At 41.0% G+C, this 13902-nt stretch overlaps 1 protein-coding gene across 1 annotated transcript; it reads left to right on the top strand.

The window, feature by feature from the left end:
* Window positions 1-9704: 9704 nt before the first annotated feature.
* LOC135705586 (uncharacterized) lies at window positions 9705-13522 on the top strand. Its single transcript, XM_065227358.1, has 3 exons — window positions 9705-9976; window positions 12779-12890; window positions 13031-13522. Exons 1-3 carry the CDS (start codon window positions 9705-9707, stop codon window positions 13520-13522), a joined length of 876 nt encoding a protein of 291 aa, XP_065083430.1.
* The last annotated feature ends 380 nt before the right edge of the window (window positions 13523-13902 follow it).

The raw sequence follows: 13902 nt of genomic DNA, 5'->3' as shown, positions 1-13902 counted from the left end.
GGGTTGAAACTGTTGACGTTTTTTACGATACCCGCTTCGTTGTCGTGCGCGACAGTCTGTTTGTATTCGTACTCTCCTGCTTTACCGTCGTCTCTCTTACACAACACAAACGGTAGAACAACATTCGAGCAAAACGAAAATTTTCAAATAGCTATCATCTGACATGTGTGATTTTGTTCTAATTCCTTAATTTGGTATAAATTAAACCATTTCTGATCAGGAATGTTATTACTAGGGCATCGTTGCTTGCTATTTTAAGAATTCTTACAAGCACCACATCAGCAGCGCTTATTATTAGAAAAAACTAAAATGCATACATTTGTGACGGTCTTCGGCAATAGTGTCGTATGACAGAGCCTTTCATATGACATTTTTGTTTGGTACTGTAATTGTATAACTTGTTTTGCAAGTGTCGGAAGCAAAGGTAGTCGATTATCACAGACAATGTGTCAACTACGGTGACCGCTTACAAGACTGGAGAAGACGCCCAACGTTTTGCCATCCGTGGATCTCTTGTTCACCTTCAGCAGCTTTTCAAAATTTGCCTAGTCTTTGTCATTCTTATCCCAAACCAGCAGCTTAACCGATGGAATGCCCTCCTCACCGTCCTTCTTGATCTGTTTCAAGGAGTAGATCTTCTTGCTGGTCAGGAAAAAGATGGACTTTTCGCACAGCACCGTAATCGTATCGGTCAGCTCGTATCCCATCAGCCAGGTCTGCAGCGAAGTGGATTAGTTGTAATGGTTTCCTCGTCTACGCCAACCGCCGTCAGAATGCAATCCGCCGCTAAAAATACCATAATATTCGTATTTTACAGAAAACCGCAGCTTGCTCTATGACCGGCACTGCCGGCACAATCGGCACACTTGCAGCACATTGAGAAAAAACGTTGACCCAAGATTGGTGTGCGGAGTGACCTACCCCTTAGGTTAATCATTAATTGACCCAAGTAACAGTTTAAGTTTTATGAAATGCTACAAAGCAACTATAAAACAACATTCTTAAAACCCTGGTCAAGGCTATTTTGTCATTAATGCATCCATCAAAACCTCACTAGAATATGTCTAGTTGGCCCATCCTGGAGAAGGTTCTGAAGGGTGTATTCTCGAAGCTCTTCAAGATTGATGTGCTGCAAAAGGTTGTATGACGCACGCATTGAGAATAATTTGAAAGCTACAATAAAAGGTATTTAGCAATAATAAAAACCCTTTCCGAGCCGCTTGCTAAATCCAATAGGAAAGCATTAATCAAGGTAGAAAAGGATTTATATATCCGATCTTATCAAAATAATTAAAATAGAAACTGATGGTATAAAAATCTCGTTGAATATCCAAATGTATTGCAATAGTTCTCATTAAGTGGCCTAGTTTCAAGTGCCTTTTAAAAATGTTATGTGAAATGCACGTGAAAACATCGAAAACAATTGGTCTACCCTCGTAAAACGTCGATTTGACTAATTTTTTTACATTGCCAAAAAAAAATATTCTTCAGATCGATATTGGCCGAGTTTTTTTCTTAAATGATTTATTCATTTAAATATGTGCGCATTGATTAATATATCAAAATGTAGTTATATCCTAAGAAACAAAGAGTTAAAATCGCAGATTGTAAAAAACAAGCAAACTAATTGTAACATGGCGGTGGCATAAAAGCTGATTTTCATGGGTCATTTGTGCAAAAGTTACTTAGCATTCAAGAAATCCTTAACAAATTCATAAGGTTTTAAAATGGCTTTTATGAAGAAACCTCCAGGCTGAATTGTATTTATCTAAAGCCATTTTGCTTGATCCTAACCCATTCAGATTTATGGCAGCATTTATGGAGGCAAAGTTGCCTCCAAAAAATAAAACGTCAAAGTTTGTTTACCTTTTGATAGTTGCGCTGTGGGATCCAGGGTTCTTTCAGGTGGTTTTCTGGTGTGCTGGTTCTTCTAAAGAAGTAAAAATTGTTGAAATCGACTTGAATTTTTCATCCAACTCCGTCTATCTTTCGAAATTTCCTTGTCATAAATTTGGCCTTTTTTAACTCTGAGGAACCATCTTTCAAGCTCAATTTGTAAACAGTGTAATTGACGAGTTTATGATGCACTTTAAAAAGCCTACAAAGCAACAATGACTGCTTTTTGCTCTTATGCAAAACCTAATGGTTTTATGGTTGCTTTTTTAATGATAGAACACGTTGATAAAGTATTTTTTCCAGATATTAATAGAGAATTGCTACTGACATTTATGCTTGAATTACAGAACAGTTTTAAGGAGGGATTGAGAGCTTATCAAATTTATTTTTAAAACAAGACAGTCTTAGACTTTCTTGCCAGACTATAAAAGGTTTTTAAAACAGTAAAAATCTGAATTACTATGCAGGCATGTTTTACACTTGAAATGCTGTATTTAGACTAAATGGATTGTTCATTGCCGTTATAAAACCTTAATAAATCAGAGTGGATGCCAAATGGTTACTGAATTGTTACTTGGAGAGTGTGCACACAGCAACCTGCAGAATCTGAACAGAAATAAATTAGTATTTTGACGTGTCGCAACCAGGAAAGACGCGTGAATTATTTGCTGCAATAGATTTTCCGAATACCTGTCATCCACATAGAAACCAGTTTGAGAATCGTGATATACTTCGCCATGTCCCTAGGAACTCTTCTTTGAGCTCTCCAAAGATGATTCCACCTTTATCTTAACGTCTTTTCAAATAATCCTTAGGGTACTTTTGAAATTATCTGCAGAATTTCGTTCAATTTTCGGCGTCTGTGATTTCTTTATGGAGGTTTTCTTCTTTTTCTTTGCATTTCAAGCTTATTGCATATCGCATATTAGTTTATTGTGTGCTCTCAACTTAGTGTTCTAGATGCACTTCCACAGTTATTAATTGAGAGCTTTCGACGCCTGTACTTATTTTTGCATTGGTATAGTTGTGTGGCAAGTCCAATCATGCTCTATGCCCAGGAAAATCGATACATTTGCCAGCCCGAAAAAATCCCAGACCGGACCGGGAATCGAACCCAGCCACCTCCAGCATGGTCTTGCTTTGTAGCTGCGCCTTTACTGATTGAGCTAAGGAAGGTCCCTTTGTGAAAACCGAAAATGTAACATGCAACGAAATTATGAAAGATTTTTAGCGTTAATTACTCAGCTGCCCCTGAACCAATTTCAATAATTTTATCGCCAATCGATCATAAATATTTCCACGCATCAATAGCAATGCTTCCGACTGTTGATTTTCAACAAAAAATTTTGAAAAAGTGGTAAATATCAAGAATTGTCCAACAGCGTCGAAATAACTAACAAATCCACCAATTACGTACATGCATATGCTGCTTTAGAGCGTCGTTAGTAGATGAAACAAGTCAACGTGCCGTTCGTCTCCGATCTTCGGGCGTGTGCGAATAGGGAGGATGCAATTGTGTAACATTTTGCACACTCATCGTCATATTCAGCACCACACGCCCCCAACGATCACACAAAATGCTCTCCAGAGTTGTATTCTTGTAACCAACCTTGGAAGCAGGGGTGCACGTGATTTTGATCGATTCTCTTCATCGACTTTCAGCCCAACTAACATTTTCAGCTTTATAGGCCAACATTTCCAGCGTTGTGCTGTAAAGTAGCTGAAACCATAGCTGCAGATACAACTAAAAGCAGAAGCTAGCAAAATAGTTTTGGAGAGCGTTTAATAAACTTTTTCACAACCATTATGCAATTTGTCAGTCGCACTGAATAACAACAGCCAGTAAACGCTAATGTCACTTTCATACACATTCTAATCAACTTTCAACTTGTAGCTGCTTTTTCTTCTGCTGTTATGATCTCTTCGTTTGATGGCAATCTTGGTGAGGTCTGTGGGTTATTCTTGTAATGAGTCACAGTCGGGAAGTTAATCTTTTCTTTATGTTTGTCTATGATACACGTTTTCATATGCATACGTTTCAATTTTTCTCGTCTGGAGTAGCTAACTACTGTTTGGTAAGTTGTTCCCATTGAACGCAGTTGCCGGAACAAATTTTCGCAGGGTTGGCTAGATAAATTTGATATGATACATTGCTCGGGTGTGTTGCTTCGATTGTATTCTTATATAAATAAAATCAATCCATGCGCGTTCAATTCAAGGTATTGTTACGAGTTTAAGTCACACAAAGTTTGAGGATATTGTCGTTAAGCTTAGCCGAATTTATTCACGTCCGCACTATCAAGGTAGCAGTCCTAGAATTGATATAAAAGAAAAGGCAACGCTACAGTAGTTCACAAATATCTGTATTCCAATGAGTTAATGCACTCGTAAAAATGCGCGTTTTCGCAATGGTGTAATTTACTCATTTAGCAAACAAGGCACCAAAGTACTTGCGCACACACGAAATTTGTCGTTTCAACAAGCGTTTTGCTTGGCAGCAACTTTGCGGCTTCGCGTCTTCTTAGTTTGTTGTAGAAAAAAGTAATGCGAAAAGCAAGGGGTAATCAACTTCAATCTGTGCCGAATGTTTTAACGGTACCGAAAGCTGTGCCAAACGCTGTGCCGAAGCGTACCAATCAAGTATCCCATGAGTTGGCAACCCTGAAGTTTGTGATTCTGCAAGAAAAATAGCGTGATGAATTGATGTGTTCAGTCTTAAATCACTGCTGCATCACGGAAAATCCATCCGGCTAAGCAAACTGAAGAAAGCCGGTTCCGAAGCTCAACTCCATCGGATCTTCATAAATCTGGAATCGCGCGTCAACCACGAGTACATTCTGACATAGCTCGAGTCTGCTATTCGAGTTTCTGAAGGATTCCGGCAAGCTGGACGTGGTTTTACGTCCGTGCCGTTGATTATGAAGCAGTAAGGCAGCGATGACACCTGCGAGCCAGCGGTGGAACTGCTCAGCCGGCTACCTAAAAAAACTACGAGGTGCCGAATGCGCTTCTGTTGTATGCCAAGGGGATGGTTTGGAAGGGTTAAGGATCGAGTTTAGGTCTTTAAAATGTATATTGTTTGGTGAATAAAATAAAACTTTCTTTTTTTTTTAAAGAATGCATATCACCTAAATTGTTTACGAATGCACAATGGGGCATCATAATATTTATTGAAAGAATCCGGATTATTTTAACAGGGTGAGCGACCAGTGGTTCCATAGATCGCTCATCCGAGGAGGAAGTTCCCTGATTTGTATGACGCTGTATCTGGCATGGACCCATGTGAACTGTGATTACCGGAAACGTCAAGCAAGTGTTGATTGCAAAAGTTGATGATCCTGAGGGTGACCTACTTATTGCTGTTGTTGATGAATTGGAAGTACTGGCTGCAGGAGAGATCTGAGCAAAGTATATGTTTATATTCCAATCCGATCGTCTGATCGTCTAGTCTGATAGATTTGTTAATTTCATGTTCTTCGCTTCAGGGAAGATCAACAACTGTCCACAAACTGCAAAACCTTAGCAACTATTGGAAAAACATCAGGAAAAAACAGTGAAGCCGTTTATTATATGCTGTGTCATACTTGTCAAAGTGTGCCCTAACGTGCCGTGATGTGTTACGGCACAGTGTGCAGAGTTGAGCACCCCTAGGAGAAAGCAAATGACAGCGACCTCGCTCACTCAGCAACGTGAGTTACTCGAGGTTGTGAGCATCTTACGTTTGAGGAGTGGATTGATCGATGGAGAAGGCAAATCAACAAACCGAACGGAACGGAAAACGGTGTCTATTCCCGGTTAGGGAAAGATCGTTTGAACCTGGTTTTTCTTTCTTAGCGGTGTCTCAACCCGTTTGTCCCCAGCAGGGCAAGTAGAGATCGCATGTGAAAGCCTTGGATTCACATCGACAATTGATCGATTCTTTATTGTTAAAATTTCCTTAAATAGCCTGTTAGATGTCACACGACACTTGTGCGACATCCGAAATGTTGTATAGATTACCCTTAATCAATATGCTAGAGTGAGATGCCTGGAACGGTGGCGTGACAATGTTCTACGTATGTAATTTTGGAAGTGGATGGTTTCCATATGTTTTGCTTGGGTTAATTTATGCCGAGGATGCAATTTGAAACTGTGCATTTGGACTGTGCTATTGCATAAAGAGGAATGTGTGAAAACTGACGGTCGGGGTACCGCCGGCAAGGCCATCTTTGCATGGATTGCACTTTGCTGGTGGTCGACCTTACTTATATGAATGCTTTTTAAATACAGTATGTCACATTATTGTTAGATCGGTTACGTGGAGTCAAAACATATGACAAGGTACCTCAAAAGCAACTCTGAAATTGCTCTTGATTGGGAGCTGTGTTGCCCCTAAAAAAGCGTTAAGCGTCTTTCTGCTAAAGGCTAAGATTTATTAACTTGTTAAGAGAAGGAGCTTAACTAGACAAACTAAAAAGGGGAGGAGCTTTAACTGGGTGGACACTGATATTCTGCGGCCTTCCAACTGTCGCAGACACCAGTTCAACCCCTGTTCAGCAGCAGACGGGCCGAGACTCTTGCAAGTACCCAATCATTGAACCGAATAATATGGGATTGTCTGGTCAGATTTACTGATCTAGCTGCCTACACGTCATCATCATCTTCTGTACTACCATCGGCCCTTTTCAGGGCCACTAAGATTTTCCAGAATATTCCAAGATATCCTAAGATTGCCTAAGACCCCATAGGGCTGTCCGTTGTAGTTTTTGTACTATGTTCTACTTGAAAGTTATCCTTACAAATCCCTTAGAAAAGTCTCGTCAAAATTACTGTGCACCTTTCGGCAGAACTCTGTTTGAAATTGCCTTGAAATGCTGCACAGAATTCTGTTGTAAACTAACTTTGAATCCCACTCGGGTTCTACTCAGAACTTGGAATTCTCCTTACGTTTTGGATTTTAGAGTTCTTCAGAACTTAGTTGAAAGCAATCCTCAGATAACACTTTCCTAAACATTCATCGCCCGATATATTTCTCTGAATCTCCTTGAAATTATTCCTAGGGATCTTTGGAAATTCTAATAAATTTTATCGATTTTATTAAAGTTTATAAGCTTTGAAACGTCAATAATGCGGTCATGCTTCGAACACACCCCTTAAGACTATTTTCATCAATCTTGAAGCTCCTGCAAATTTTCTGCACTTACTTTAAAATCTCTTAAATTCCTGACGATCATCAAATTTTCAAGAAGTTCTCGGATTTTCTAATACCTTCTCTAAACGTTCATGAAGTTGTCAGAACTTGTCATACCAATTTTACCCTCATTTCCCCTATGTTAATTTTCGGTGTTAGAAAACTCAGTAAAAGATTACTGACCCCAATAGAATAATCTCTGTGTGTGTGTGCTTCTTGGGATCCGACAACGTCCCCAGAACCGTCACCAAACGAAACGCACTACCCTAACTACACGAGCCTACTGCGTTCGTCCTCTGAGCTCTGAATGACACCAGTACAAAGAACTGTACTGCCCATCCACAGCTCCCGATGTAACCCACCCCTGAAGAGCAATTGAGCATCTGTAGGGAAAGAGCGATACAGAACGATTCAAATGCGAATGACTTGGCTACTTTTCTTAAAGATGCTTTATGCTTGTTTGATTATATTTTTCCTATATTATATATTTTTTTTTTTCGGGTTTCGATTCCGATCACTTCTGGTTGCTCGTTTTCAACAACCATCAGCCGGCCAGTCGTCGAGGGTTCACGATAGTGATAGATACGGACGACGGCAACTGCCGAAAACAGAATCCAGTGTCTCTCTGAAAGAAGTCGACATCAACGACAACGTCAACAACGAAGATGAAGACGTACGCACCGGCGACGGCGGCGACGGCGGCGACGGCGGCGACGGCGGCGGTGGCAACGATGATGACGATGATGATGAGCAGGAATTGAAACGTTTCTCGAAGGAGGAAGGAGGGAAAAATTTCCATTGTCATCGTAGTTAATCTATATTCATCGAACATGGATGAGACTAAAGGATGCTCTTAGAGAAGCTGAGATTCTTTTTTTTAGTTTATGCATATCTTGGCTTGATTGTCCCCCTCTCGGAGATGAATCGGTGAAAAAAAAAGATTCTATCGAAAAGCGGACGGGAGCCATTGTCATTGAGTCGAAATTGTGGGACATTAACATTCAATTGATGAGTAAGTGCTTTTTGATGGATGGATGGAACTGGAATTCTCAAGCCGTTGTTGTTGGAAGAAGTCTAAAAATAGCTCAATTTTTGATGTGGCAGCGCTGTCAGGTTGATGTCATTTCGACGGTGTGGTGGAGCGATGGATGATCAACGATTTCACAAAGAGCGGAGATCTGGTTCATGTCGCTAAACGAGGCGGCACTTCACTTGAGATAGTGGCAAATGGAAAACCGCCAGCCAACCAGCCGGAGATCGAATTGGACAGGTTATTTTTACTCACTCCGTCACGCGGCTGCTGGTTTGGTTTGAGTCACCGATCGTCCCCAGCAAACTGGAGTGAGTTGGACATCAGAAAGCGCGTGACGGATTTCCAACGGCCACTTGAGTTTTATGGACCCCTCGTTCCCCGCCACTAGCGTTTTCCTTGACTCGAATACAAAGAGCAAAATCGATAGAGTCGCTCGGTTCCCTTCGCGCTCCGGTTGAGTGTTTTAAGTCTTTTATCTCGTAAAGTCATAATTTTCCTTCAAACAACGAACGCAATCGCCTGCTCCGAAGGAAGATGACGGGATTGTATGTGGAAAATGTGGGCCAATTGCTCGGTCGGTCGGTCGGCTCGGGTGAAGCAATGAATGTTCCGGAGATATCGAGACGCGAGATGATGAATTAATCGCTTCAGCTTTGAGACAGTTTAATGCCTTTTCGCTAAGGCATGTGGCTTTTCCAGTCAGTGGAACGACCGCGAGAGCGCCATTTCAAAATCTGAGCCGAAGAACATCGAGAACGGGGACGGGGACGTCTTTCGATTATTATTGGAGTGGTTTTGGGGGGTATTTTTAGCATTTGACACCGAAGTGGATGCGCGCCCGATTGGTGGGTGGGTGACGAAAGTGCGGGCGGGAAAATGCGTTTCGAAACATGGAGATTTAGAGCACTGCCCAGTCATGAAACATACCGTAAGGGGAATGGAATCCGCTGCCCCCGACATGATCGGAATTTAAATCAGAATCTTTGTGTTCATGACAAATGCAGCATTGCTGCTGAAATTCTTCTTCAAAATCGATCCCTGAATGGTACATATCAGGTTAATTCAGTGTGCCTCTTTCGTCTAATGACCACCGGTCCCATGGGAACCCATCACATACCGCTTCTGCTTCATCGTGATCGACCGTGACCGTGACAATGGCTTCGAATTGGACCAGCCACAAGAAAGCTTGGTTAAATATTTGATTAACAGTCCTAAATTTGTGCTCGGATCTTTACGAACGCTTCTTCACCTGATATACATATCCAAATGGAACGCGCGAACAAATCATCGTCAATTTTTCATGCTCCCGACCCAGAGCACCCGGACTGGAAATCGAGTCAGGTTTTCTCCCATGGACCGACACGGCCAGCCACACAATCGAACCGGGCCGCTCGATCACTTCCCATCGGCCGTCGATCGTCGGTCAATTCTTTCGGATCTCCAGAGCCATCAAACCTAGAAAACCCACCACCCGATTCGATGCGACCAATTCAATCCGAATTCGACCCCCTTCACCCGCGCCCCACCCGATGGGATCAAGTCCAATATTTCTCCCAACAATATGTGTAATTAATTGATTTCGTATTTGATTTATACTGGCCTATTATGACCGTTTTTGATTTGACGGTGATTAACTGCTCTTCGCTGGACGGACCGGGGAACGAAATTGCCGGGATCCAGACGAAGGCAGAGAAGAAGCAGAAGCAGAAGGCGAACCACCAAAAACCAACAAAACAACCTGCTGAAGCAAGAATGGCGATCGCGATTGTGGTGCTTGGTGGTGGTGATGATTGTAACAACATTCGATCCGCGGTCCGTTTGGAAGCGATGGCAACATCCCTCGTCTCCAATGGAATGGTCAATGAAGTGGTCCTACCGTTTGTTGGAAGATGCCCCCGCACCATCACCCGAGCAAGCAAGCGTGCGAGTGAACCGAGGATGATACCGGAAGATTTTGCGCAGAGTCATCGACACACACACGGAGCGAGAACCTTGTAAACTAGTGGCTGAGGCCGGAGCAGCTCGCGCGATCGATGGTGATATGAAATTGAGCTGCCGAATTAAATAATTGTTACGCAGCTCTGCCAGAACACATAATGGGCCTTGAGCGATGAGTTCAACATTTGATTTCGATGATTTTTCTGAAACTGATCAACAGCGTGACTCTAGGAAATGGCTAATGCGGTGACTATGTACGACCGGGTGCTGGAGTTTATTAAGTCAGCAACGTAAAATCATTATTTGTCAGACTAAGCGTTCAAGTTTCGACTCTCTAGGTTCGATTGAATTTCAACGTCGTGTTCTAGAGTTTCATTTAATGGATGTTTGTAAGGTTATGTCGGCTCCTGATTCAGTTGCTTTCAGATTATCAGAAGACAGTGGTCTTTCTATTATTTTTTCAATCATTGTTTTAGCATTAACACTGAAAGATTTGATATTACACACTTAGAAATTATTACCAAATTCGATAAATTTTAACCGATCTTTCAACAGCTGAACGTTTGGTAAAGCTTTGACCCTCATTTCAAAAGCTATTTTACTGAATTTACGGAACTAATTTCTAATTGTGCATCCTTTAAACTATGGAATGTTTACCTTGAGAACACCTTAATGAAAAACAATATCAGTGATTTTGATTCATCCAATCGGTTCTTTTCTATCAAAGGAATTTGCAATAACCCTTTTATTTAGCTCTTTGTTAGCATGGATCACAGTTTCTACCATTCTTAAGGGCTAAACACAATTACAGTGGCATTGCTGTCCCGCTGCCGCTTTGCCGCATTTAAATCCACATTATTGGATCCAGTGAATTTGGCAAACTCCTGCTATCAGGCACGTTGGGGCTACCACCTCCTACCAACTTGTCAAACAGCATCATTGAGCAGCCCCATTTCATAGTTGGATACAGTGCTGCAATATTTCGACAATCCAAACCGACTATCAAAAATGGAAACATTTCAATCACCTGCTTACCTTGTTTTCTTCACAATGATTCTTGACAGCATCGCATCTGACATTTGTAAATATGTATCTCTTTTACAAGACCATACATAAATCTCATACGTTTCTCTCACTCACTACTGTTGCATCTCAGTTTTTCCTTTCTCATTTTGTCACTGACATAATTATGCTTTGAAACTCATTTTCATCATTGTCAATTTCGTTGCCTTGTTTTGTCATTTGTTGGTCATTGACTAAACCCTACTCAAGGAATCGAAGTGATAAAAAAATGGATGTACCAACAACGTCTACTGGAAAATCGCGGAAGCGCAAAGTAGACAAACCCTCGTTGACTGATATTGCTGCCAAGTTCATAGTTCGAGACAACAAGGCCATTTGCCGAATCGATGTAGACAGTAGGTGTAATTACACCCAAAACACATTCGATATTGGTAATTTTATCAGACACTTTCGAGCCCGACACTCCGAGGTGGCTAAAACAAAACATCTATTCCCGGACCCGGCAAGCACCGTCAGGAAGCCTCGGAACGTATCAAAACGACCATTTCCTATCGACAAGCAGCTGTATGTTGATTCTGCAGTTAAGCTGGTTACTTACCATAACCTACCGCTTAGTTGTTTCGAGTGGGAAGGTTTGAAACAGTTATTCGATCCTATCGGGTCAGCGTTGGGTATTACATTGAACCGGACAAACATAAAGGATCACCTGAAAAGTGTTGCGGACAAAATTCGACTCTTCTTGACTGAGGAAATGCGAGGAAGATTGATTTGTCTAAAGGTTGATTCCACCTCAAGGTTCAATCGAAAGGTTTTGGGGATAAATTCGCAGTATGAAGTGGACGGGAAGGTTGTCATCCGCACTCTCGGTACGTATAAATTAAAAAAAAGAGTGTTTAAAATTCGTATTTATCATCTGTTCTTTTCTTCATAATCAGGTATGCTGGAAGTTAATCAACGACAGACGGCGAAAATGCTGAAGGGAAAGATTCTGGAGGTCATAAGCAGTTACGGGTTAACCCTTGACCAAATATTTGCAATAACCGTGGATAACGGAGCGAATATGGTTTCAGCGGTTAAGGAACTGAAAAAGGAGTTGGAGAAAATTTTTATATCTGGTGAGACCGAAGATGATGAGGACCATTATGCGACCGAGCAAAAGCTGACTCATGACCTATCAGAGGAATTCCAAAACCAGATAAATCTAGTCAGATGTGCAGCCCATACATTGCAGCTCGCCATACATGATGTTGTGAACAAATCGGACAAGAACGTGAAAGAAATTACTGAGATCGCTAAGCGCTGCAAGAACATCAAATATAAAATCTTTTTTGAATTTCACGGTGCCGCATTTCCACCCATCTGGAGTCAAACTCGTTGGGCTGGAATCTATAAAATGATTGACAGCATTAAAAATCAAGAAATTTTCTTCAAAAACTTGGCTGAAGAGTTCCCTGAGTTGGGTAGGATTCCTTAAATGTATTAGATAACCAGAAACTGAATTTTTTTATTTATATTATTACAGATCTCTCAAATAATTGGACATTCATCAACGATTACCACGCGGCTTTTGGGCCTCTGTACGTTTGCACAAAAGACTTGCAAGCTGCTCATATGTCGCTGTCGGAATTTTATATCCGATGGCTAAAGGTCATTATTGATATAAAAAGACAAATCTCGAACCCATTCATACACGAATTAACACAATCGTTGACTAAAAGGTTTACCGGATTAAGAGAATCTCGAGCATTTAAAATGTCTCTTTATCTCGATCCCAGATTTACATACCTCAGCAGCAAAATATTTAATGCCGAGGAGAAGGATCAAATACAGGTAATAACTTCATGTTTAACACAATACAACTTAATTCTGATTCACCTATTCATTTAACGCTTTTATGTTTGAATTTATCATAACTGAATTGATTGTACTGTCTTTCTTTTTGTTAAGAATAATTTATTTTCGTCTTACAGGGATACATTCTGGATACTTGGTCAAGAATCTGCCAACTGAATCAACCCGAGCCGATCGAGAAATCGATCGAACAGGTGATGAACACAAGTCACGAATTTGATGATTTCCTGACCGAAATGTCTGGTGGCTCAGCGCCTAATAATGACACGGAGAACAGGTCGTTCATTCAACAACTGAAGGCGTTGGATTCCGAGCCTCGACAGTCTCACGATTACAATGTCTGGCAACACTGGCTAGAACGTAAAAACACACATCCAGAGCTTTACGGTGTAGCAATGGTGGTCCTCTCAACTCATTCTACACAAGTCTCGGTTGAGAGAAGTTTCAGCGCTCTTGCCCTTGTTCTTTCTGACCGTCGAGTATCACTTGGAGAAGGGACACTAGATAACACCTTGCTTATCAAACTCAATAAGGAACTACTCGAGCGAGCGATGGTTGTTTTATATGGCTGCAAGGATTACCCGTCGGTGACCGTTGCACCTATTATTTGAACAATCTTACCTATTCGAAATTCTTCCATTGAATCTTCCTTTTGAATATTACTTTCTATTTCAAAAACAAAAATTTAATCAACTGAACGATTAATTTCAAGAAAACAATTTCCAAACAGATCTCAACATAATATTTAACTTTTTAGAAACTGAGAGTAAGGGTTCATCACTTTGAGTTCAATCCTTTCAAAGCTTTTCTTTCCTGACTAGGAGTGAGTGTAGCATTTCTTCGTCATATGTAACTCATTTCTGTCATGCGCCTCGCAAATAATGAAGGCAAACAACTACATTGTACATATCTGCATCAAATTCCTCGCTTATGAGCTAAATTACGATTGATGTAAATTCTGGCAAGCAGTTAAACTCACAATTTAAGAGAG

Source organism: Ochlerotatus camptorhynchus, unplaced genomic scaffold, assembly GCF_037179485.1.
Source record: "Ochlerotatus camptorhynchus isolate MF236.1 unplaced genomic scaffold, CSIRO-AGI_Acam_v1.1 ptg000270l, whole genome shotgun sequence".
Taxonomy (NCBI): Eukaryota; Metazoa; Arthropoda; class Insecta; order Diptera; family Culicidae; genus Ochlerotatus; species Ochlerotatus camptorhynchus.
The sequence above is the reverse complement of the archived record's forward strand: the minus strand, read 5'-3'. Positions and strand labels throughout refer to the sequence as shown.